At 50.4% G+C, this 23745-nt stretch overlaps 9 protein-coding genes across 9 annotated transcripts; 4 read left to right on the forward strand and 5 right to left on the reverse strand.

Annotated features, from left to right (window-relative positions):
- Positions 1 to 380: 380 nt before the first annotated feature.
- On the forward strand, positions 381 to 1364 carry CDV56_108716 (Rtr1/RPAP2 family protein phosphatase; the record flags this gene model as incomplete). The annotated part of the gene is made up of 1 exon (XM_026762335.1): positions 381 to 1364. One exon carries the CDS (start codon positions 381 to 383, stop codon positions 1362 to 1364), a length of 984 nt encoding a protein of 327 aa, XP_026617387.1.
- Positions 1365 to 1849: 485 nt separating this feature from the next.
- On the reverse strand, positions 1850 to 2491 carry RPS17 (40S ribosomal protein eS17; the record flags this gene model as incomplete). The annotated part of the gene is made up of 4 exons (XM_026762370.1): positions 1850 to 1924; positions 1996 to 2193; positions 2255 to 2380; positions 2471 to 2491. The coding sequence occupies 4 exons, from the start codon at positions 2489 to 2491 to the stop codon at positions 1850 to 1852; spliced, it is 420 nt and encodes a 139-aa protein (XP_026617388.1).
- A 440-nt stretch (positions 2492 to 2931) lies between these two features.
- CDV56_108771 (mitochondrial 37S ribosomal protein bS1m) lies at positions 2932 to 4428 on the reverse strand (the record flags this gene model as incomplete). Its single annotated transcript, XM_026762390.1, has 1 exon — positions 2932 to 4428. One exon carries the CDS (start codon positions 4426 to 4428, stop codon positions 2932 to 2934), a length of 1497 nt encoding a protein of 498 aa, XP_026617389.1.
- A 189-nt stretch (positions 4429 to 4617) lies between these two features.
- On the reverse strand, positions 4618 to 5879 carry CDV56_108799 (SDR family oxidoreductase; the record flags this gene model as incomplete). Its single annotated transcript, XM_026762418.1, has 5 exons — positions 4618 to 5124; positions 5184 to 5474; positions 5556 to 5688; positions 5751 to 5802; positions 5858 to 5879. The coding sequence occupies 5 exons, from the start codon at positions 5877 to 5879 to the stop codon at positions 4618 to 4620; spliced, it is 1005 nt and encodes a 334-aa protein (XP_026617390.1).
- A 1949-nt stretch (positions 5880 to 7828) lies between these two features.
- Positions 7829 to 15181, forward strand: tor (putative TOR pathway phosphatidylinositol 3-kinase TorA; the record flags this gene model as incomplete). The annotated part of the gene is made up of 4 exons (XM_026762473.1): positions 7829 to 7955; positions 8021 to 8972; positions 9022 to 14716; positions 14792 to 15181. The coding sequence occupies 4 exons, from the start codon at positions 7829 to 7831 to the stop codon at positions 15179 to 15181; spliced, it is 7164 nt and encodes a 2387-aa protein (XP_026617391.1).
- A 637-nt stretch (positions 15182 to 15818) lies between these two features.
- CDV56_108967 (uncharacterized protein) lies at positions 15819 to 17602 on the forward strand (the record flags this gene model as incomplete). The annotated part of the gene is made up of 4 exons (XM_026762586.1): positions 15819 to 16102; positions 16177 to 16606; positions 16664 to 16800; positions 16864 to 17602. The coding sequence occupies 4 exons, from the start codon at positions 15819 to 15821 to the stop codon at positions 17600 to 17602; spliced, it is 1590 nt and encodes a 529-aa protein (XP_026617392.1).
- Positions 17603 to 17903: 301 nt separating this feature from the next.
- On the reverse strand, positions 17904 to 19020 carry CDV56_108998 (uncharacterized protein; the record flags this gene model as incomplete). Its single annotated transcript, XM_026762617.1, has 2 exons — positions 17904 to 18040; positions 18093 to 19020. 2 exons carry the CDS (start codon positions 19018 to 19020, stop codon positions 17904 to 17906), a joined length of 1065 nt encoding a protein of 354 aa, XP_026617393.1.
- Positions 19021 to 20497: 1477 nt separating this feature from the next.
- Positions 20498 to 21626, forward strand: CDV56_109034 (putative NAD binding Rossmann fold oxidoreductase; the record flags this gene model as incomplete). Its single annotated transcript, XM_026762653.1, has 2 exons — positions 20498 to 20824; positions 20886 to 21626. 2 exons carry the CDS (start codon positions 20498 to 20500, stop codon positions 21624 to 21626), a joined length of 1068 nt encoding a protein of 355 aa, XP_026617394.1.
- A 725-nt stretch (positions 21627 to 22351) lies between these two features.
- CDV56_109061 (inositol oxygenase) lies at positions 22352 to 23365 on the reverse strand (the record flags this gene model as incomplete). The annotated part of the gene is made up of 2 exons (XM_026762680.1): positions 22352 to 22408; positions 22475 to 23365. 2 exons carry the CDS (start codon positions 23363 to 23365, stop codon positions 22352 to 22354), a joined length of 948 nt encoding a protein of 315 aa, XP_026617395.1.
- Between the last annotated feature and the right edge of the window lie 380 nt (positions 23366 to 23745).

Genomic DNA, 23745 nt, shown 5'->3' on the forward strand with positions numbered 1-23745 from the left:
TGGTCGTCACCGTCAGGCGGGACAAGGTGCTCCACCACGGGCGATCAGCGGCTACCTAATAAATAATGCCGCCAAGTTCCAACAGACCTGCCTCGCTTCTAATTCACTTCCTAGAGAAAAGTGGTTATCTTTGAGCGACATACACTGGATCAAAAGGGTACTACTTTTAAGTACTCAAATTTCAATCCTATCTTCCTTTGGTGTTTGTTATTGAATTGAATCCCACTGGTGGCTCAGTAAACCTCACCGAATCCGGGGTTTGCCTCGTGCCAACCCGACGAACACCACTACAGTATCAGCTTCCTTTCTTGCTTTCTTATTCTGCTACTAAGCACAAAGATAGTGTCGCTGCTGAAGTCAACCCATATTCAAAGCTCATCATGTCCGCAAATAAACCTATTCTCAAAACTTCTCTTCCAACTGCACATGCAGCCTCCTCACCAGCAGCACCACAAAAGCCCAGCAATGCCCGTCGTGCGCCACCCAAGTCAAAGGCGCCCCAGCCGCAAGAGGGCCAACCTACGAACAAGTCAAACGTCGATCCACGACATCTCGCAATCGCCATGCATCATGCGCACCAGATTCAGGCACAGAAAGACACAGAAGCTCTAATCCTAGACCGTATCCTCGAGCTTGTCACTTTTCCTTCTTCGCCGTCAGCAGACCCTTCGGCTCCGTCTGCCGAAGACGCTCGGGCTTTCAAAGCAGCCCTTGTTCCCTTCCAGCCTGCCGACTACGACAATTTGATCCTTGAACGGAACATCGAGGGCCTTTGTGGATATGGTTTATGTCCCCACGAGCACCGTAAAGAGGACGTTGGAGGCAAGTACAGAATTACATGGGGCGCCAAGGGTAGCGGCCCTGGGGGTCGTGGGCGCGAGATGAATATTATCCCGAAAGAGAAGCTCGAAATGTGGTGTTCGGATGAATGCGCCGAACGAGCGATGTATATACGGGTGCAATTGGCAGAGGAACCTGCATGGGAGCGCCGGGATGGTGCCCGCGGCAAGGAGCTCTTATTACTCGAAGAAGGCCGGGCCAGGGCACGAAAACAAAAAGGCAAGATGAGCAGTCCAGCCACCCTGAAAGAAGTCACTGGTCAAATGGAAGACCTCCACATGGAAGAAACTGAAGGGCCGAATGATCTAGCCAGCGCCGTCTCTGGCATATCCCTTCTTGATGACGCTCGCTCTCGTGAGCTCGCCATGGAACGTGGAGATGCAAATCCAGCTCTTCGAGCCGGCAGAGTGGATATAGCAGTTCGAGAGAACGAGGATCTCTCCCACGAGGTCACACCTCCGCAAATGCGGCCAGGCGATGACAAAGGAGGCTCCATTGAAGGTTACGTGCCAAAGGAAATGTGATGTTGATATGCATCAATCTCGTCAGGTTTGACATGGGCTTGGTCGCGACAGAGTGCGATGAGATATTTTGCTTTGTGGTTCTACGGCGTTTTTGTTTATGACGATACCCAAGTTACTGTTGTAAATAGACTGGAATAACCCGAATCTGATCCAATGAGGTGCAGTTGGTGGTGCAATTCGCAAAGGAAAAAAGGACTGCTGCTCTCTGACGGCATCCTGCACATCATGCAGGCAGGATCTTCTACGTATTGTCCGCTCCGAGGCGAGGCGGATAGTAAGCAAAAGGAGAAATTTTGGCAATCAAGCGTCATCTCCATCAGGAGAATCGGCGACACCTTTCTCAGCGAGAATCATGTTTCATTCCTGTGTCTCTAGGCTACATGATAGCTGCGGAAAGCCAGCCAGAGCAAGCATGATTGAGAACGCCATAGGTCGACCGAAGACAATCATTAACTTTTTTCATCGAGGCTTGAGGGCGCGCGAATCTACCGGAAGCGGCGGGGGCGCTCCTGGACCTGCTGCTGGGAGACGTTGATAACGTTGACCTTGAGGTTGTCGAACTGTAGTGAAGAAGAAAGGTTAACGGACTGAGTTTAAACCACGAGCAACCGCGCTGAAAAGCTAAACTTACGCCCATGGACTTGAGGAGGTCCTTGGTGTCGGCATCGACATCGAGCTGGCCGGACTCGGTCTGGGAAACATCCAGAGCGGAGACCTCAGGAACGTACTGATCCTTGCGCTCACGCTCCTCCTCCTGCAGCTTGAAAGAGATACCGCGGACAGGGCCACGCTGGATACGCTTCATAAGGTGGGTGGTGTAACCAGCGATCTGGTTGTTCGTCAGCACGTCAAATTCCGACTGCTGTGCGGCCCAATATTAGATTGCCTACCTTGTTGCGAAGACGCTTGGAGGCAATGATAGCGATCTCATCGCAAAGACGCTTGTTGGTCTCGAAGTCGAGCGTCAACTTGGGGTAGTAGCGCTCGATGATGACCTTGGCGGACCTCTTGACTGTCTATTATCGAGAAAAAAACATTTCGTCAGAATTGACACTCTTTTGGCCATCACTCAAAGAAAATCTCATGATTCTTTCTCTGTGACTTACCTTGGTTCTAACGCGACCCATTTTGGCGGTTGTGTGCTGGCTGGATGGATGTTCGAAAGACGAGACCTGATCCGTTCTTTTTTCTTGCTATATTGGAGATGCTGGTGTGCGGAAACCCTAGTATGGTCACATGATAGATCTTACCCTCACTGAAACGCCAAGAAATCAGTCGGCAGTCAACCATTGCATCAAAGGGCACCTTTCCCAATGAGGTAAGTACATAGTTGTGCCCAGGCTTATCTACAGAGTACTCAGATGAGTGCTGGTTGCCAAACTTCTACCATTGAACACAATTCTCTCTTGCGGGGAGTTCGGAATGACATTTGAAATGTTGATTTGCCTCCAAAATTCAATTTACACAATGCGTCCAACTTTATATCACAAGATCAACAGGAAATAAGAGTAATCTAATCGTACAGCCAGCTCTCCGTATCGCCAGGTATAGACATTGGGACAAACACTTAAATAGAGCTGAGAGTCCTCAAAAGGTTTCGTGCAACGTCCTCTTTATCTTGCTGGGGCTGCTCTATTGCAGACATATCCCCTCCCCTCCGAGTCTGGGTCAACAATCTGTCCAACTTGGGCACCACACGCTGCTCCCCACGGGCGACCTGGGAAATACTTGTCAAGCTAGGCTTCTTGTATTCCTCAATACCATAAGGTGCCTTAGCAGTGGCGCTAGCCCGGTATGACGCCAGGCCGATTCTACCGTCCGAGTCAACCGAAGCACGGATGGGAGTAACCCAGTACTTCGCACCACCGGGGATGGATGCGTCGAAGTACCCAAGACCTGCTGGCGAGCCTTGTTCAATAAAAGTCATGGCGTTGAGATCTTCCACCGCGATACCACCAACACCAGCAATAGCCTTAGATGTTTTGCCCTTGAAGCGACCCTTCGGCCGCAGGATACGGGCCTGCACAGGGCGTTGGTATGCCTGGGGACCGAATTTCGGGTGGTTGTAAATCAGAGCATGAGACCGCGTATATGACAGACCAGCAGAAGGGTGTGTCTTCGGGGGACCGGATACAGCATACTCCGCAGAGGAGAGTTTAGTACCTGGAGATTGGTAGTACTTGTGTCCGATACGGTCGCTAGGGACGGCGGGGGGCGATGGAAGATCCAACAGTTCGAAGACCACGGGGCCGAGAGAGAAGGGGTCGGCTCGGAGCGATTTGATGTACCTTTGGAACTCTTCCTCGGTGACGTTGAGCGGACCAAGTGCTTCTAGATCCTCGCCGTTATCCTGGGCTTGCTTTCTGCGTTCAGCAGTTCGCTTGGCAATGAAGTGTTCACGGAGCTTCTGGAGTAGCTCAGGCTTCCTCGCGCGCACTTTACTCAGATAAGCATTGAACTCCGCCTCCGTCTGCCCCGCGAGCCAAGGCCCAGAATGTCTGAACTGTTTGGCACCAGGCTCCTGAAGGCCTTTGCTCGTATCGGTATTGTCAACCACGGATTCGAAAGGACTCTGGTGTCTAGGGACCATGCTAGTCGCGTAGTTGACCTTGGAAGGAAGGGACATGGGCATATGAAGCTCCTGGAATTTCTCCAAAGTCACCGTGTGGTCGGCGGCGGATTCGAAGTCTGTGACATGTTCGAATGTGTCGAGTGCGTTGAGGCGGACAACAGGCCGGGACGACTTTTCTGATGTTGACTTTGCAGGGAGTGGTCGCTTTAACCCCCAGTCTCCTCTCGCTAGCGACGAAGCCGGGGTGACAATGGATGGTCGGATCGGATGAGGCAGGGTTGCGGTGTCGGATTCGAAAACGGTCTTCGAGGTTGCATCTTGCTGGGGTAATGGTAAGGCTGATGGAAGCGCAAAGAGACGGGACTTCCGAAGAAGATTCGCCGTCGGCGATAACCTGGCCGTCGCCATGGGCGTTATGGAAGACAATTGCAGTGTCTCGATGTTGTCTCCTCGATGCGGATTGAGCTGGAGAAAAGTTGATTGCATTTGCATGCCAAGCCGCGTACGGTGAGTGGCAGCGCCCAGAAGCGCATCTTAGTGGGCTGCATTTCCCCAATAACTATGTTGTTGCATCTCTGTGAATTTAGATGAATCATCAACTACTATTCCCTACATTATTGAGGCACAAAATTTGTATACATTGACTCTATTTCTAGACCATATTCAAGATTTTCTTGCTGTTCAAGCCCCAACAGCTAACAACGACTGGACTGTTTCTGTAACTGATTGCTTCAATGACCGGTACTGGATACCCAAGACCTCGATTGATTTTTTGTTGTTAAAACCGTATATATCAGCCGGCATATCATCTGGCGAGTCCTTGGAAGGTAGTTTATCAGCCAGCTCAGGATATGCCTCGCGAATGATATCAGCGACGGCCTTATTTGAGAAATGGCCGGCCGTGACGAAGAATCTTTGGCCGCCTGCTTCCGGAACTTCGATAGCTCTGACGTGTGCCAGCGCAACATCATGGACATCTACCCAGAGGAATGTGCCTGTAGGAGGAAGACCGTCTTTGCAATGGCCTCGGACCATATCGGCAATTCGTTTGTTGGAAGTGTTTATGGCGTCGAGCGAGTTCAAGTAGTGCACGATTGGACCGAGCACCAAAGGTGGGTTGATGGTTGCAATGTCAAAGTTGGGTTTCTCTTTTTCGACAAAGTCCCAAGCAGCCTTTTCCGCGAAAGTCTTGGGGTAGGCGCATATGTCAGCCAAGCACAATACGAGATACGAGGACGTATACATACTTTACTACCTCTGTAGGTTGCAGAAGGATCCAGCGCTTCTTCCCAGGTAACAGGGTTCCAGTTCTCCTCGCTGTACTCCTTGGCATGCTGCTTCGCATTGAGAATCGCTGCAAAAGATGAGGTAATAACGACTCTCTTGACCGTTGGTGCGTAGGCCATGATCGCCTTGAGCACACCCGTCGTTCCCTTGATTGCAGGGTCTAAGAAATCCTTCACGGGGTCGGTAACATTGAAGTGGAAAGGAGAGGCAGTATGAAGGACATAGTCGAATGGTGGATAAGATTTGACGGCCTTAACAGGGATTAGCTTTGGAGTTGCTAGATGGATCGAGCCAGTGTGACACTGAGGGCCTCAAGAAAAAAGAATTCTTACCTCATCGAAGGCTCCATCTGCTGCGACATCCTTGACAACAACAAAAGAAAGCTTCTCCTTCGGTGTATTGGGATGAGCTTCGAGTATCTTCTGGCCCTTCTCCTCGGATCGAACAGTTACCACGGTATCATATCTGTATTGCATCCTCGTCAGCTCACCCAGAACAGTCTATGGCTTCAAGTATTCTGCACTTACCCGCGTGCCAGCAGCACATCAATACAATGAGCAGCGATGAAGCCACTGCCCCCTAGACCGAGCATTAGGCTACAGAGCTAATAGCCAGGATGGTACTTGAAGCTTACCAGTCAGAAGAACTTTAACCATTGTGCCGGCGATTGATAAGGGTCTGGTTGCATCAAATTGTCAAAGTGACGGGTGCAAGTCAAGGCACGTCCCTGAGGAGGTACACTGTCTTTAAGTAGGCTTGCATCGCCCCTCTTTCATGATCTTCCCCACTATTATTGCGACCTACTGTTGTGGTTGTCATTGGACTCGCAAATCAGAGGTGTTGCGATGATTACAAATATCACAGAAAGTTTCCGTCAATCAAGGCGGAGATAGACGGAAAGAAGACCTTGGTTTCCTCGCTAAATCCGTCGGATTGATCTCCTGGTAGCTAACACGCGGGATGAAGTCCATTCAATATCTCGGGCCTGAGGGGTAAGATATCGGGTTTAGTGGGGTTTCCCCGACCAAAGCAGATGACGTCGGAGTCGAACACTGATATAAGGTACCTACAGACATTTGAAAAGAGTCAGTTGTCGGGTACATGGCGCCTTTGTAACACACAAGATTGAAAATGGTTTGCGAAATAGATGGAGGCTTTTGTTAATTGCAACTAGTCGATTATGGCTAATCCATGCTTGCAGTATATCACTTTCAAAGCCTTGACTCTCTGCCCTAGAACTAGAACTAATAATACATGGTTGATTTCTCGGATAATCCTGCGAGAATTGCTCCTTTATCAGTTCTCAATGATGTTCCAAGAATACTTCAGGGTGTACCTGGTTTCACGGATGACCTGCTGCGCTCAGGATTGCCATCCTAACAGCACCCTTGTCTTCCTTTAACAAAGGAGAGGGCTGCGCAACTATTTCACCCTCTCACTATGCCAATTGACCTAACTAATCAGTGTGAATCTGAGGCATCTCAGTTGTAACCGGATTGCAAACAGAAAATCTTTAAAAGCTTGGAATCACCGCAAGCTTGCTACCAGGAGAGGGGCAGCAATACAGGACCTTCCCATAGCTTGAATTCATCTGCATTAGAATATACTGTGCTCTGGAACCAGATAGCACCTATTAAATGGACTGGGGCTGAACTTAAGAGACGTCAAGAACGTCCTGTCTCTCGACTAGAGCATCTGCCCAGGAGAAGTCAACACTGTCTGGAAATTATTCCTTATCACACACGCGACTGGGACTCACGGCAATGGATCCCTTGCTAATCGAACTTGGAGGGTAGTGATATGTATGCTCTTTGAATGAGTTCAATCACTTATCAGTGAACATGGAATCTTCACGGTGTTTTTGTTCCAATGTGGAATGCTTGCAATCAGGAGTAATGTTGCAGGAGCAACTGTGTAAATAATGGGCGTGTATTGTAGCGAAAAGCATCAATATGGGCCCTGCTCTAGAACGTTGCTCGCGGACATGTGTAAGAGACCAGGGTCATCTGACGAGGTCAGTGGACTTGGGATCCCGAGCAGTGCCCGAGTCAATGGAACAGAAAGCTTCGGTTGCACAGTCTGGAATTCATGTTGTTGACAATTGAAGCGCAAGTGAGAGCCCCTAGCATCCCGAACTTTTCGAAAACTCTAATCAGTCTGTATTGTGAAGCATTTATTGACCGATTCAAGTGGTTTGTAAGTAGAACCGCAGCAAGGTATCTCTCGGCTAGATATCAAACCGATCATTAGCAGTCATCGTGAAGAGATGCCTCGAGACCATCTCAGCTACATAATCCCAAATGACGCATTGCAGTAATCATCCATACTTGAAAAGGATTGTTGTAACCAGTTTCTAGAAAGGAGGTTGACTATAGCCAAGTGAGTAAGTGAGTAATCAGTTTCCGGGCTGAATACTGATGCCCCAGGCGAGAACAGGTGTGGTCCGTGCACACACCCGCCAGGCTCTCGAGACCTGCACCTCATCCATCACTACTGAAGCCCACTACTGTCCCGTCGACCTCCTATCTTTCATGCTGACTTCGTGTTAAATTGCATGCCCTAGAGGTTGACTTCAAATGTCCACCCTGGGGTGTGGTTTACCAACATGGCGCAAGCAGGTCCTATTACGGACATCACTCAGCGACTCTTCGTTGAGTTGAAATCCAAGAATGAGGAGACGCGGGTAAGAGCTGCATTTGAGCTCTACGATAACGTCCTGGCTATCTCGAGAGGTAATACTTTGCATTTCGGTCGCATCCAGGACTTGGCTAATTCCCAATGATCTCGAACCCCGCAGATTGGCCTCCGGAGAAGTTCCTCGAATTCTATAACGCTGTCAGTCAACGCATCGCGCAGCTCGTGGTCACCGGCAGTGACGCACATGAACGGATCGGCGGACTTTTGGCTCTTGATCGCTTGATTGATTTCGATGGCGTCGATGCGGCTCAGAAAACCACTCGATTCGCGAGTTATCTGCGTAGCGCCTTGCGCAGCAATGACAATGCAGTGTTGGTCTATGCAGCTCGATCTTTGGGACGATTGGCGAAGCCGGGCGGCGCTCTTACTGCGGAATTGGTCGAAAGCGAGATTCAGTCAGCGTTAGAATGGCTTCAGTCTGAACGACAGGAAAGCAGGCGCTTCGCTGCTGTGCTTGTCATAAGAGAGCTTGCCAAAGGCTCGCCAACGCTCCTTTATGGGTTTGTTCCACAGATCTTCGAACTCATCTGGGTCGCTCTGCGGGACCCCAAAGTTCTTATACGAGAAACAGCCGCGGAAGCGGTCTCTGAGTGCTTTGAGATCATAGCCGCCAGAGACGTTCAAGTCCGACAATTGTGGTTTGCGAGAATATATGAGGAAGCACTTTTGGGTCTCAAATCAAGCAATGTGGACTGGGTACATGGATCGCTCCTAGTACTCAAAGAGCTTCTTCTCAAGGGAGCGATGTTCATGAACGAGCATTATCGGAACGCATGTGAGATTGTTCTCCGTCTCAAGGATCACCGTGACCATAAGATTCGCGCCCAAGTTGTCCAGACAATCCCTATACTCGCCTCCTACGCCCCTGTCGACTTTACAGAGATCTACCTCCATAGATTCATGATTTACCTGCAGGCGCAACTGAAGAGAGACAAGGAACGAGACGCAGCATTCATAGCGATTGGAAAAATCGCTAATGCAGTTGGTGCTGCCATTGCACAGTATCTTGATGGAATCATCATCTACATACGCGAAGGACTAGCACTAAAAGCGTAAGTCTCTGTGCTCTCGTCTCATTGAAAGTGAGCTAACATCTGCAAGTCGAAATCGAGCTGCTGTAAACGAAGCACCAATGTTCGAGTGCATCAGCATGCTATCCTTGGCTGTTGAGCAGGCGCTCAGTAAATATATGGAATCTTTGCTTGACCCTATATTTGCGTGTGGGTTGAGCGAATCACTGACACAAGCACTTGTTGACATGGCTCACTACATCCCGCCCATCAAACCTACCATTCAGGAAAAGCTCTTGGATATGCTCAGTTTGATCCTTCACGGGACACCCTTTCGTCCCCTCGGTTGCCCAGAGAGCAGGCTACCTCCCATGCCGTCATTCGCAAAGGACTTCGCTCCCCAGGAGTTGCACTCTGACGCGGAAATTGCTCTGGCACTTCATACTCTGGGAAGTTTTGATTTCTCCGGTCACATTCTCAATGAATTTGTGCGCGATGTGGCCATCAATTACGTCGAGAATGACAATACTGAGATTCGGAAGGCTGCAGCGCTCACCTGCTGCCAACTTTTTGTCCATGATCCAATCATTAATCAGACAAGCAGTCATTCCATACAGGTCGTCAGCGAAGTTATTGATAAATTGCTGACCGTCGGAATCGGTGACCCAGACCCAGAGATCCGACGTACAGTATTGTGGTCGCTGGATCGCAAATTTGATCGTCATCTTGCAAGACCAGAAAACATCCGCTGTCTGTTCTTAGCCGTAAACGACGAAGTCTTTGCCGTTCGGGAAGCTGCAATTTGTATCATTGGCCGTCTTTCAAGCGTCAACCCAGCCTATGTGTTCCCGCCACTACGAAAATTGCTAGTGAATCTTCTGACAGGTCTTGGATTTGCGAGCACGGCCCGACAGAAGGAGGAGAGTGCTCAACTCATCAGCCTATTCGTCTCGAATGCGACCAAGCTCATTAGGTCGTATGTCGATCCTATGGTGACAACGTTACTCCCGAAGGCAACGGACGCCAACCCAGGCGTCGCCTCGACCACTTTGAAAGCTGTGGGAGAGCTTGCGAGTGTTGGCGGCGCAGAAATGAGAAATTACCTCCCGCAGCTAATGCCAATCATCCTGGACTCATTGCAGGATCTCTCTTCACATGCTAAGCGAGAGTCGGCTTTGCGAACGCTGGGCCAATTAGCCAGCAACTCTGGCTATGTCATTGATCCATTTCTGGAATATCCTCATCTGCTTGCCGTTCTCATTAATATCATCAAGACAGAGCAAACTGGGTCTTTGCGCAAAGAGACCATCAAGTTGCTGGGAATTCTTGGTGCTCTTGATCCGTACAAGTACCAACAAATTAGCGAAATCGAACCCGATGTCCACCACATCAACGAAATTCAGACGGTCTCTGATGTTGCCCTCATCATGCAGGGTCTCACGCCTTCCAACGAGGAGTATTATCCAACTGTCGTCATCCATACCTTGATGCAGAATATCTTGCGTGAAAACTCCCTTGCTCAGTACCACTCTGCGGTCATCGATGCGATTGTTACAATCTTTAAGACTCTGGGTTTAAAGTGTGTGCCGTTTCTGGGCCAGATCATTCCCGGCTTCATATCGGTCATCAGAGGTTCGCCGCCTAGCCGCCTAGAATCCTACTTCAATCAAATGGCTATCTTGGTGAATATTGTTCGACAGCATATTCGAGCCTTCCTCCCAGAGATTATTGAGGTCATCCAGGAATTTTGGGATTCATCCTACCAAGTGCAAGCGACTATCTTGTCACTCATTGAAGCGATAGCTAAGTCTCTGGAGGGTGAGTTCAAAAAGTACCTGGCAGCCATGATTCCTTCAATGTTGGACACTCTTGAGAAGGACAACACCCCTCGCCGCCAGCCTTCAGAAAGGATTCTCCACGCGTTCCTCATCTTTGGCGCCAGTGGGGAAGAATACATGCATTTGATCATCCCATCCATGGTACGCCTCTTTGAGAGAGCCCAGAATCCTCAAAGTATCAGGAAATCCGCCATCGATAGCCTCACAAAGTTGTCACGGCAAGTAAATGTTTCCGACTTTGCATCTTTGATGATCCACTCCTTGGCGCGAGTTGTTGCAGGAAACGACCGGACGTTGAGACAAGCAGCCATGGACTGTATCTGTGCTCTTATCTTCCAGCTCGGCCAGGATTTCTGCCACTACATAAATCTCCTGAACAAGGTCTTGACACATCACCAGATTAATCATGTCAATTACCAAATTCTAGTTTCCAAACTTCAAAAGGGTGATCCACTTCCGCAGGACTTGAATCCTGATGAAACTACGGGTACACTGGCGGATGAATCAAGCTATTCTGACATTGGCCAGAAGAAAATGGTTGTCAATCAGCAACATCTGAAGAATGCTTGGGACGCCTCACAAAAGTCAACCCGTGAAGACTGGCAGGAATGGATACGACGTTTCAGCGTGGAGCTTTTGAAAGAATCACCCTCACCAGCACTACGAGCATGCGCCAGTTTGGCTGGTATATACCAGCCATTAGCAAGGGATCTCTTCAACGCAGCATTTGTATCCTGCTGGACGGAGCTGTACGATCAATATCAAGAAGAGCTCGTACGCTCGATTGAGAAGGCTCTCACTTCACCAAATATCCCTCCTGAGATACTCCAAATACTTCTCAATCTTGCTGAGTTTATGGAGCATGATGATAAGGCTCTTCCCATTGACATTCGTACACTTGGCAAGTATGCCGCAAAGTGTCATGCATTTGCCAAGGCGCTCCATTACAAAGAGCTGGAATTTGAACAAGATCAGAACTCCGGCGCTGTGGAGGCTCTGATCACCATTAACAACCAGCTTCAGCAGTCTGACGCCGCCATTGGTATCCTCCGCAAAGCTCAAGCCTACCGGGATGTAGAGCTGAAGGAGACATGGTTCGAGAAACTTCAGCGATGGGAAGAGGCACTTGCAGCGTACAAACGCCGCGAGAAAATTGATCCAGACTCGTTTGGTGTCACTATGGGCAAGATGCGGTGTCTGCATGCGCTTGGCGAGTGGAAGGTATTATCAGACCTCGCCCAGGAGAAGTGGAACCAGGCTTCGCTGGAACATCGCAGAGCCATTGCTCCCCTAGCAGCAGCCGCAGCCTGGGGACGAGGTCAATGGGAGCTGATGGATTCCTACTTGGGTGTGATGAAAGAGCAGTCTCCGGATAGATCTTTCTTCGGTGCAATTCTTGCGATCCACCGGAATCAATTTGATGAGGCGACGATGTACATTGAGAAAGCACGGAACGGCCTCGACACAGAACTATCAGCGTTACTTGGAGAGTCATATAACCGTGCCTACAATGTTGTCGTTCGTGTTCAGATGCTTGCTGAATTGGAGGAGATCATCACGTACAAACAGAACATTGGCGACCCTGAGAAGCAGGAGTCAATGCGTCAGACATGGAATAAGAGATTGCTCGGCTGCCAACAGAATGTTGAAGTATGGCAGCGCATGCTCAAAGTCAGGGCGCTCGTCACTTCACCCCGCGAGAACCTTGATATGTGGATTAAGTTTGCTAACCTCTGCCGTAAATCCAATCGCATGGGACTTGCCGAACGATCTCTTGCGTCTTTGGAGACCGTTGTCACTGACAACAGCGGTACAAGAACGATCGCTCCTCCCGAAGTGACTTACGCTCGCTTGAAATTCAATTGGGCTACTGGTCGTCAGCGCGAAGCTCTCCAAATGCTAAAAGAGTTCACTGCAAATCTGACTGATGACTTGAATCGCTTCAACGCGCTCATGGTATCACAGTCAGATCATAACGGAATCAATGGTGTCAACGGTGTCAACGGTATTGCAGAGGCAAATCACGCGGATATGATGGGTCTCCGTCAACGTATTGGCGATGTAGCCAAGTTCCGCAAGCTCCTTTCCAAGAGTTATCTTAGGCAGGGAGAGTGGCAGACGACTCTACAAAGAGGCGACTGGAAGCCCGAACACGTTCGCGAGGTTCTTGGCGCATATTCCGCGGCCACGAAATACAACCGCGACTCGTACAAAGCCTGGCATTCCTGGGCGTTGGCCAACTTTGAAGTCGTGACAACGATTGCCAGTCAGGCAAGCAGGGACGGAAGTATCAAGCCCGTAGTCCCTGGCCATATTGTGACAGAGCATGTCATACCTGCCATTGGAGGCTTCCTCAGATCAATTGCTTTGTCGTCGACCTCATCTCTTCAGGATATCCTGAGACTTCTGACCCTCTGGTTCACTTACGGCGGTGACCAAGAAGTGAATAATGTTGTCACAGAAGGCTTCACCACAGTAAACATTGACACCTGGCTTGCGGTAACTCCACAACTCATCGCTCGTATCAATCAACCAAACCTCAAGGTTCGAACCGCTGTTCATCGCCTACTGGCCGAAGTAGGTAAGGCCCACCCGCAGGCGCTGGTGTACCCATTGACCGTTGCGATGAAATCACATATTACCCGCCGTTCGCAATCCGCCAGCACCATTATGGATAGTATGCGGCAGCACAGTGCTACTTTAGTTGAGCAAGCCGATCTTGTCAGTCATGAGTTGATTCGAGTCGCGGTTCTGTGGCACGAACTCTGGCATGAAGGCTTGGAGGAAGCCTCTCGGCTCTACTTCGGTGACCATGATGTGGAGGGCATGTTTGCAACCCTGGCGCCACTGCATGACATGCTTGACAAGGGTGCGGAAACCCTACGTGAGGTTTCTTTCGCCCAGGCATTTGGACGGGATCTTGCAGAGGCGAAGCACTACTGTATGCTGTATCGTGAGACGGAAGAAATTGGCGATCTGAACCAAGCTTGGGATCTCTACTATACTGTATTCCGCAAGATTAGCCGGCAGCTTCCACAGTTGTCGACTCTTGACCTCAAATATGTCTCTCCCAGGCTCAAGGACTGCCATGACCTTGCCCTTGCTGTTCCTGGAACCTACCAGAGTGGCAGACCAATCATCCGAATCATCAGCTTCGATCCTATATTGCACGTGCTTCAAACTAAGAAGCGACCTCGACGAATGACTCTGAAGGGAAGTAACGGAAGCTCTTACATGTATCTCCTCAAGGGACATGAGGACATTCGGCAGGATGAGAGAGTCATGCAGTTGTTCGGTCTTGTGAACACCTTGCTTGATAACGACGGTGAAACCTTTAAGCGCCATCTTTCCGTCCAGCGGTTCCCTGCAATCCCCTTGTCTCAGAGTTCTGGTCTCCTGGGATGGGTCTGCAACAGCGATACATTACATGCACTGATCAAGGAGTATCGTGAAAGTCGCCGCATCCTACTCAATATCGAACATCGCATTATGCTGCAGATGGCGCCAGATTACGACAATCTCACTTTGATGCAAAAGGTCGAGGTCTTCGGATACGCCATGGACAACACTACCGGAAAGGATCTGTATCGTGTTTTGTGGCTCAAGAGTAAGAGTTCCGAGGCCTGGCTTGAGCGACGGACGAATTACACAAGATCTCTGGGCGTCATGTCGATGGTAGGCTATATTCTGGGTCTGGGTGACCGTCACCCGTCCAACCTTCTGCTGGAGCGCACCACCGGAAGAGTGGTCCATATCGATTTCGGTGACTGCTTTGAGGTGGCAATGCACCGTGAGAAGTACCCAGAGCGGGTGCCCTTCCGGTTGACTCGCATGTTGACCTTCGCCATGGAAGTCAGCAATATTGAGGGAAGCTACCGTATCACTTGCGAGGCTGTTATGCGCGTGATCAGAGACAACAAGGATTCCCTTATGGCCGTTCTTGAAGCGGTACGTCTTATCCACTTTTAACTCAATATTTACGGAGATGGTGATTTGAAACTGACCTTTGATCTTTTACTACAGTTCATTCACGATCCCTTGATCAACTGGCGTCTGAACATTCGCGAGTCGCCAGAACGGCCGCCGTTCAGCACTGAGCGCCGGCAGTCGATTACGTCCGTCATGAACCTTGAACATGGCGTTCAACCCAGCAATTTCTCCCGTCACCGTCGCCCATCTATCCTCGACGGTGGCATCCTCGATGTCCAGGAGGGCATTCCGCCTGAAGCTCGTGAGGCACAGAATGCACGAGCGGTGCAGGTGCTTGCTCGAGTGAAGGAGAAGCTCACAGGTAGAGACTTCAAGCCCACTGAAGAGCTTAATGTGAGTGATCAAGTGGACAAACTCCTCGCGCAGGCAACGAGCGTGGAGAACATATGCCAGCATTGGATTGGATGGTGTAGTTTCTGGTGATCTTTCTCCTGCAGTCTAAATTTTCTGGAGTCTTATAATGGCGCGAATTGTGTTACGGTGGTTTCTTGCATGGCGTTGATATTCCCCCTTTCTTCCCCTTTTTGTGTGTATGTCTTCTGCCATTACTGCCATTATCATGTTCCTCTCTTCGACCTTCGACTCTCCATCTTGATAATCAGTGTGCATCGTTGTACGCATTTTCCCTGAGGAAATGATGGACATTTCGGGGCCTGTATGGGGTTTAATGATTGTTGACATTCACTTGCAAAGTAAAGTGAGCAACGTAGATGGCCTGTGATAGACATCATTACAGTCATGAATCTTAAAGCCATTCTGAATCCACTGTTATCTTGCAGTTCAGTTCAAACAGACTGTTCTATGAGCGACACTCGCATGGATAAATGCTATTTTTTCGTATTGCAATCCTCCGTTGGTTATTTCCTGCATCCACTCACAACAAGCCGAGGTTGCCAGCGGTCCGTGACTTCAGCTTGCATGCGCGAAGCGGAGAAATCCTGGCCATTTCATTTCGTTTCCTTTCTGCATCCTCGCCTCTCCCTCCGCCTCATCCATTAGTTCGTGATTTTATTGCAAGCGGCGAAGCATCTATTCGAAACTTGCCCGAAATCGATGAAACATGACGCCCGGGGACCCAGACGCCCGGCCTCTCGTTCGCAACGCTCTCCGCATCACCCTCAGCGCCAAGGAATACAAGCTCCTCCACGAATACATCATCCAGCGCACACCTCTTTCCATCCAAGACAAGGCTCCCTCGCCGTCTCGTTACGAAGCCATCGTCCGATCAAAGAACAAGCACAATGAAGCCGCACTGCGGGCCTCCCTGCGAGTCTTCCTGGTGTCTGGCGGTCTGCTGAGACTCGTAGATGCAATCGTCCGCCGCATCCAGGGCGATCTGTCCAAGTAAGACATACAATATCGCGGGAACAAGTTCAGAATAATCGTAGGTCGCGCTGACGCTTTTGCTCCAATGCTAGGAAGAAATCACGCTCCTCAATCCTCCACTCCCCCAACTTCCGCCTCTCGCTCTCGCTCTCCCTTGTCCTCCTCCTCCACCGTTTCCTCCATCGCTTCTTCGTCAAACTCCGCACGAACCTCCGCACAGATGACGCGAGGCCCTTCCGCGAGCGAAATCCGCGTGTCTCCAGGGCACTGACGTCGCGGTATGCGCCTGCCGTCGGGGCAAGTATGGCCGGTTTCGCGCTGGGCATTTGTCCGCAGACGCAGCTTCGGATTACGGCGGCCATTTATGCAGGGACGCGGACGATGGAGTTCGTGTTCAATGCGTTGGAGGAGAAAGGGTGGTTGGGGGATCGGCCTTGGTGGTTCGGGAGCTGGTTGTTGATGCCGGTGTCGTGTGCGCAGCTGTTCCATGCGTTTGTTTTTGATCGGGAGACTGTGCCGAAGGTATGTTCTCTCCGTGTTTGCGCACTGCTGTGAGAGCATGTACTAATTGATGCATAGTGGTTCGGAAACACTCTATTCAGATTGTCCCCAAGCTACATCCGCGGTCGACCAGATAGTCTGCCGGCGGACTTTCCATGGCCGGACAAGGAAGCTGTGGTCGATTCACTGGCAAACATTGCTAGGTTGCGGTGGCCGTGAGTTCTACGTTTCTGTGGAAAGCATATGATATCCGACTTATTAATTCTATGACGCGACAGAGCATTTATTTCGCCGATTCTGCATCCTGCCGATCCGAACACTCTGCCATCGGCAGTCAAGTTCATTTCACCCATTACTGGGCCCGCGCACCCATCTATTTCTAATCTGGCATGTGCTTTGCTTCACCCGAGCAGCCCCAGCTGCGGCACAGCATTCCTGCATCATATTCTCCTCTCGGTGCCGCCCCTTGCTCGGTTCCTGACAACCGTCACCCTGGCACTATCGGTGCTCAAATTCAAGACAATCTTGTCTCAACCAATCTCGGCGGTGAATAACCTTTCAACGAAGATCATCAAGCTGACAGCCATACTGTCCGCCGCTGCTGGGTCTGCATGGGGCACCTTGTGTCTCTGGAATGCCATCCTGCCACGCTCCGTCCTCCCCACGAAGCGCTTCTTCCTCAGCGGTGCTGTTGCAGGCATGCCGTTTGCCTTCCTCGGGAACAGTCGAAGCATCTTCATATACTTCTTCCGGTTGGCGGTGCGTTCAGCGTGGGATGGTGGTGTCAAACGTGGCTTTTGGAAAGGCTGGAAGGGTGGAGACTTGTGGATCATTGTCCTCGCCTGGGCGGTCATGGGCTCCTTGCTGGAGAATAGCCCATCCGCTGTCCAGGGTAAAGGTGTTAGAAAGTCCTTGGCGTGGTTGCGAGGAGATGGTTACGTTGACCCTGTGGAGGCTGCGGCGAAGAAGAAGGCCAGAAAGGCATCTGCGCAAAAGCACTCTGGTAATGAGTCGTGAGCGTAATGTAGTCGAGACCCATGATCTTTGAGCGTCCTGTTTCCATAAATTGTGCCTATGAATTCCTTGCACTTCACTTGACTTGCTTTCAATTCTTTGCGCCTTGGTGATATATTTCAGTATCTTAGTCCCATAGCGATGAGTATGAGTGATGTCTAGGCATTCCGAGCGACCATCGTAAAGGAGATAATAAAAGATTAATCCAGCGCTCAGGCACAAGAGTGAGCTCTTCGTATCGGCACCTGGTCTTTCGATGCCTTCATGATACTAAAATAGTCCGACACTGCGCCAGGAACATCAATTATTGCACTCCTGCGAGTCTCACTTGTTCCTCGACGTACTCTTGCTTGATGACAAGAGGGTCACGAGCGCGGGAAGCATTGTTCGCAGATGAAGGCGAAGGTAGTGGAGGCGGCGATGGTTCTCGTAATTCTTCTGCTGAAATCAGGTTAGTAACACTGACATTCAGGCTATATGCGATCACACTCACACTGTGAAACCAAATAAAAAACAGGATCTCGGCCACCTTCGACATGAATCTGCGAGTTTATCGCACCCCGCCACTGACTTTGTGTCGACATCGGAATCGTGATCGGGGGTAGACCCAGCGAGCGAGACACCACGTTCGCTGGAGGGCGATATTCCAAACGATGCGCAGTAAAGTCGTAGCCACATTGCGCCTCAACTATCGAAAGCCAATGGTCAAAGTCCAAGTCCATGAGCCGCGGTATGAAATTGATGCTGCGAGATTCTGGGGTTGTAAGAAGGTCTTGCATCGAGCATAGGCCATGCTGAGCGGGGTTCACTTCGTTCAGAACCCATATATTCCGGGAGAGCAGATCTGGCAGGGGAGGTTGGATTGGAGCAGCTTGAGTCGGTGTTGTCCTGGCTCTTTTGCTCGGGGGCTCTGCGACAGTCTCCTCCTCCACAGTGACTGCAGGTCCGGCCTCGTCGACTGCATCGACCTGCTGATCAACCGCATTGCTGGGGATACTGCTGGTGGGCTGATCAACCACGTGATTATCTTCCCGTTCAACTCTCTGGCTTCCGTGGACAACGCTGCTGCCCTGGTCGAAGCTGCTCGATGGCGGTTCGGCGGCCTGATTCTGTCTGTCGCGTGCTGAAAGATAATGTACATGTTCGTTCTTGATCTTATAGGCCATGCCCATTAGCCCGTCCATCCGAGACTTGTTGAAACAGGCATCTTGGACGAAGCCAGGTAGTTGGTACAGGTTCGATTGTATCCACTCTTGCAGTTCCGTTCTCGCAGCCTTCGACTTGTACCCCTTGTCCAATTTGCCATGCGCGGTCATCAACTGCGTCAGCACGCGCCTCAACTCGGCGATCTCCCTGCCTGTCGCGCCCAAATACGTGGCAAATAACTTTTGGTTCCAGTTACGGGGACGGGGCGAGTCCATGACGGGTATTGCGAGGTTTATCTGTACGATGCGGCGGCCGAAAATAGACGAGATGGAGAATCTAAAGAAAAGTGAGTGGGCGAAGATAAATCAACATGACTTTTTAGAATCTCACTGACCTGACCTAGAGCAAAGTAATGGTGGCTCTTGCGCACGACTTTGAAGCTGAGCTCTGCTCTTACTCCAACCAGGACGCGACGGATAACGCGTTGCTTAGGAGTAATTATGCGACGAATGGAAAGGAATCTCTCGTGGGAGCTGTGAAGAAATTCAAAATGCCATTGCAACGAATCATCAGGGTCTATTCAGTCAGGATCTCGAATGAGGAAGGATGGACCAAAAAGTGTCAAGGACTGCGCCATGCCTGCCAAACGATCAAACCCATGCGGACAGCTCTGCGGGGGAATAGGAGAAAGTCCGGCGGTGAGCACGTGAAAGGCCATACTGACCTGGCTCTACAGAGAACTTCTAATTTCTAAGCAGAACTGGTTCAGCAGTGATACTGATCATGAAGCTTCACATCAGATACAGGACTACTCTGTTGTGTGAATCTCAATGACAGCGACAGGAGACCAGCTGGCAGAAAGACAAACAAAAAGAAAAGCATTCCGTTGCGGGGAATCGAACCCCGATCTCCTGTGTGAAAGACAGGTATGATAGCCGTTACACTACAACGGAGCAATGATAGACATTCTCGTCTCATGATGAATAGAAGAACCTGCGGCTCTGATGAAAACTGTATGTTCATTTTTAGCTCGTTCAACGCCACAACGGCGCTACTCTTATCCCTCTATCATGGCGCATCATCCCATTGCTTATGCTAAAGTCTCTAACCTGATCAATTAGCCGACGAACGCTTCGAAGATTGAATTGGCTCGAGCATTTAGATAGATAGTACTCCGCAGTCCGAAACTGCTAAGCGCTGCGGGACGATCATACTCATAACAATAGGCTATAGCGCAGCCACTGAAGCGGGGAAAGTTGCTGGATTCAGGCATCCGCTCCAGGAATTCAGCCTGGAAGCTCTTTTCCGACCTTTTTCCCCGCTGCTGCTCCAAGTGGATACTCTGGAACAATCTGACGACTCCTGGGTAGTATCACCTCCGGAAGTCATCATTCAGATCCTGGGTTCCTAATTCCTGGTTTCAAAGCTTGTCAATGGAAATGCCACGAGTCTCTCGCCTGTTCCAGCCTTTGAGCTCTTCAATCTGCGTTGCGCAACTTCTCCTCACTGTGTGGGGTAAGACACATTGGTGTCGTTTGTCCAACAACCTGTCGCCGGAGACATAGCGGTCTGCACTTCCCAGAGCTTGGAAAGGATCTTCCTGGCCGATTTAAGTCTTCTTGGTCGGCCCCAGTCTGGCGTGTGTCCCTTTCCATCATTCCCGTCCTTCACTGACCAATTGGTCTAAAATCCATCATCAATCTCAACCTTCCACAGCCTATTATCTCACTCATCATTTTCTTTCCTACCACAATGTCCGCCCAAAAGTTGAAGATTGGCTGCGCAGGTCTCGGTCGCATGGGCAAGCGCCATGCCCTGAACTTTCTGGAGCGCACTCCGCGAGCAGAATTGGTTGCTGCCAGCTCCCCGGACGATGCAGAGCTAGAGTGGGCAAAGGTTCACCTTGCCCCTTACGGAGTGAAGCTCTACAAGAACTATGACGACATGCTCAAGCACGAAGGCCTAGAAGCTGTCGTTGTGGCCTCTGCCACTGCTGTGCATGCGGAACAGGCAATCAAAGCCATTGATGCCAACAAGCATGTCCTCTGCGAGAAGCCCCTGTCCACAAGTGTCGAGATTGTATGTCCTTTGCATGTTCTCTTATGCCACTGCAACCCCCAGCTGACACTTCCCCTGCCAGTCGCAAACCGTCCTCGACGCAGCCGCCCGAAAGCCTGAACTCAAGGTTATGTGCGGGTTCTCCCGGCGATTCGACGCTTCATACCGCGACGCACACAAGAAGATGACCCAGGGCTCCATCGGCTCGCCGTCCGTGATGCGCAGCCAGACCTGCGACAAGCTCGACCCAACCGGCTTCTTCGTTGCCTACGCAGAGTTCTCCGGGGGCATCTTCGTCGACTGCTCGATCCACGATATCGATCTGGCGCTATGGTTCTTCGGTCAGGACAGCAAGGTCAAGTCCGTCTCAGCCGTGGGCATCACGGCGGTCGAGCCGGACCTCCGCAAACACAACGACCGCGATAACGCGGTGGGTCTGGTCGAGTTCTACAATGGCAAAATCGCATACTTCTACGCCTCGCGCATGATGGCTGCGGGCCAGGAAGATACCACCGAGATCATCGGCACCCAGGGCAAGCTCACCGTCAACGCCCAGCCAGCCATGAACCTGGTCAACATCTTCGACAACACCGGCGTGCGTCGAGAGATCCCCCAGCACTACTACGACCGCTTCGAGTACGCATTCGTCACAGAGGCTAATGAGTTCACGGCCTCGTGCCTCGACAACAAAGACGTCCCTCTGAAGCTCGAGGGTGCTGTCCAGGCTGTCCGGATAGGAAGTGCTCTCCAAGAATCTCTGATTACCGGTCAGAAGATCTTCTTTGATGAGGCGGGCAATCGTGTCGATAAGCCGAGGCTTTGAATCTTCTGCCCTCTTTCTTGTTTCTTGCATGATTGCATGTTATAGATAGATGTCAATTCATGAACTCACTTCTACGAGATGTGTCCTGCCAAATGGAGGACCCGTTTGTTTGAGATCAATTCGAAATCTTCGTAACACCAGACTTATCCTTTTCGTCAATTGCCACAGTAAACATTCTTCTTGAAGATCGGATTGTAGGCGGAAGAGTGATTTCAGTATTGTATATTCCGCCACCGACACGGAACCCCATTTCCGAGACACCGTTTGATCAACAAGGGTGCAATAGGATAAGATCATATGAGTCCTGAATTTTCTTGAAGTAAAGGACAGACAATGAAAATGATGTCATTCCTGGTATGGCATGCAAGAAGAGTTGCGTATCAGGGATATTGCTATGCTTGCTGTGGAAAATGCAAATATCACAATCATGAAATACATCGTTACAATTGATAAGGATCGCTGAAGTATTATCTGCTGGCCGTATACCAGGCGTAGAAATTCCATTGAACCGTGCCTGCAATCAATCTAGAGTCCCTCGCTCAGGAGGGCTGATAACAGGGAGAAAGATCTATTAAGATCGAAGTAGCATGCATTTAACCGAAGTCGTAAAATCATCCATCGCTTTCGTCAAATGAGGAGGGCAGAAGTTGTATGAAACACTGTGAAAGAGACGCCGGAATCCACTTTGTATGAAGAAACATTTTCAAGATGCAAGGCAACGCTGTCTACCACTTGATCACCTTGTTTGGGAAGTACTCATCGATGAGTTCGAGGTAGTAGGGCTGTGAAATAAGTGCGTTAGCTTTTATGAGTCTGGCCGCGAAACGCGAGGATCGGCATGAGCTCACCTTCAGTTCTTCGACAGACGGAACATCGTCGCTCTTGCTGTACAGATCGTAGGGGTTGAAGGCCTTGACAGCCTGGAGCATCTCCTGATCCTTCTCGTTCATGAACTCGTGGTAGGCGCCAGCGTGGTGCCATGGGTAGAAGGAGTGGTAACGGATCATGGCAAGGGCTTCATCGGGGAGGGTGGACTGGTCCTTGACCACGTGGTAGAGGTACTCATCGTGACCCCAGGAGAGCATGATGTTATCAAGACCGCAGCCAGGGTTGTAGATTCCGTACTTGGTGCCGTAGATCTCATGGTCGAAGTCAGGGTTCTCTTTGAAAGACTCTTTTCCGTAGATGATGCGATCGTCGAATGCACAGCCCACTGGGAAAGTGTCTCCAACGACATCCCACTGTCCCTTGGCGTCGAAGAAGTAGAGGAGCTTGCCAAGGTCGTGGATGAGGCCGGTCAGCTGCATCCATCTGGGCTTTCCATCGCGACGGATGGCCTCGGCGGACTGTAGCAGGTGCTCGATCTGAGAGAGGCTGGTGTCGGGGTCAGACTCGTCGATCAGAGTGTTCAGCTTCTCCATGGCCTCCCAGATGGACATTTCAGCGCGAGTCTTCGAGTGGAAGTCATTACGAGCCTTGAGGTTGTAGGCAACTGTCTGCTTTGTGTGTTGTTCGCGATAGAAGTTCTTCACGCGGTCGCAAGCATCCTCGTACTGTCGGAATTGAGTCTTGTCCTTGTTTTTGTCGAACTCTGATTTGTCATACAATCCGCGTTCTTTTCCCATCTCATCCTTGAGGACGTTGACAGTGTCGATAGCATCCGAGAGGTCTTCGAGTGCGTGTCCGTCGCGCTTGGTGTTGAACACAGCGGGTTCAGGGCTCATCGCAGTTGGCGCCATTGTGTTGTAGAGAAAGAAGGCTAGATGAAGAAATCTCTTTGTACTGCTTCTTGGTCAAGATTGAGAGAATGGAAGAGCTGGTGATGGTTACAGAACTTGGTAGAGATAGAGAGGAGGGAAGAGGCTGGTGATGGTGCTTGAGAAGAAAGGAAGGAGAGATGCAGTGGGCGTCGCGATGTTATTATATGATCGATAGAGAACATTCACTGCTCAGTAGCAGTGACCCTGTATATAGATATTCACTGTTCAGCACGAATACCAATAGGTCCAACGGCACGTGCCAATGGGAATCCAGGACCCAACGTGAATACATGCTGAAAATTGCCTGAAAAGAAGCCCACAACGGTGAATATGGACTGATTTGACAAGGCTGATGGGGA

This window comes from Aspergillus thermomutatus (genome assembly GCF_002237265.1).
Source record: "Aspergillus thermomutatus strain HMR AF 39 chromosome Unknown NODE_24, whole genome shotgun sequence".
NCBI classification, from domain to species: Eukaryota; Fungi; Ascomycota; class Eurotiomycetes; order Eurotiales; family Aspergillaceae; genus Aspergillus; species Aspergillus thermomutatus.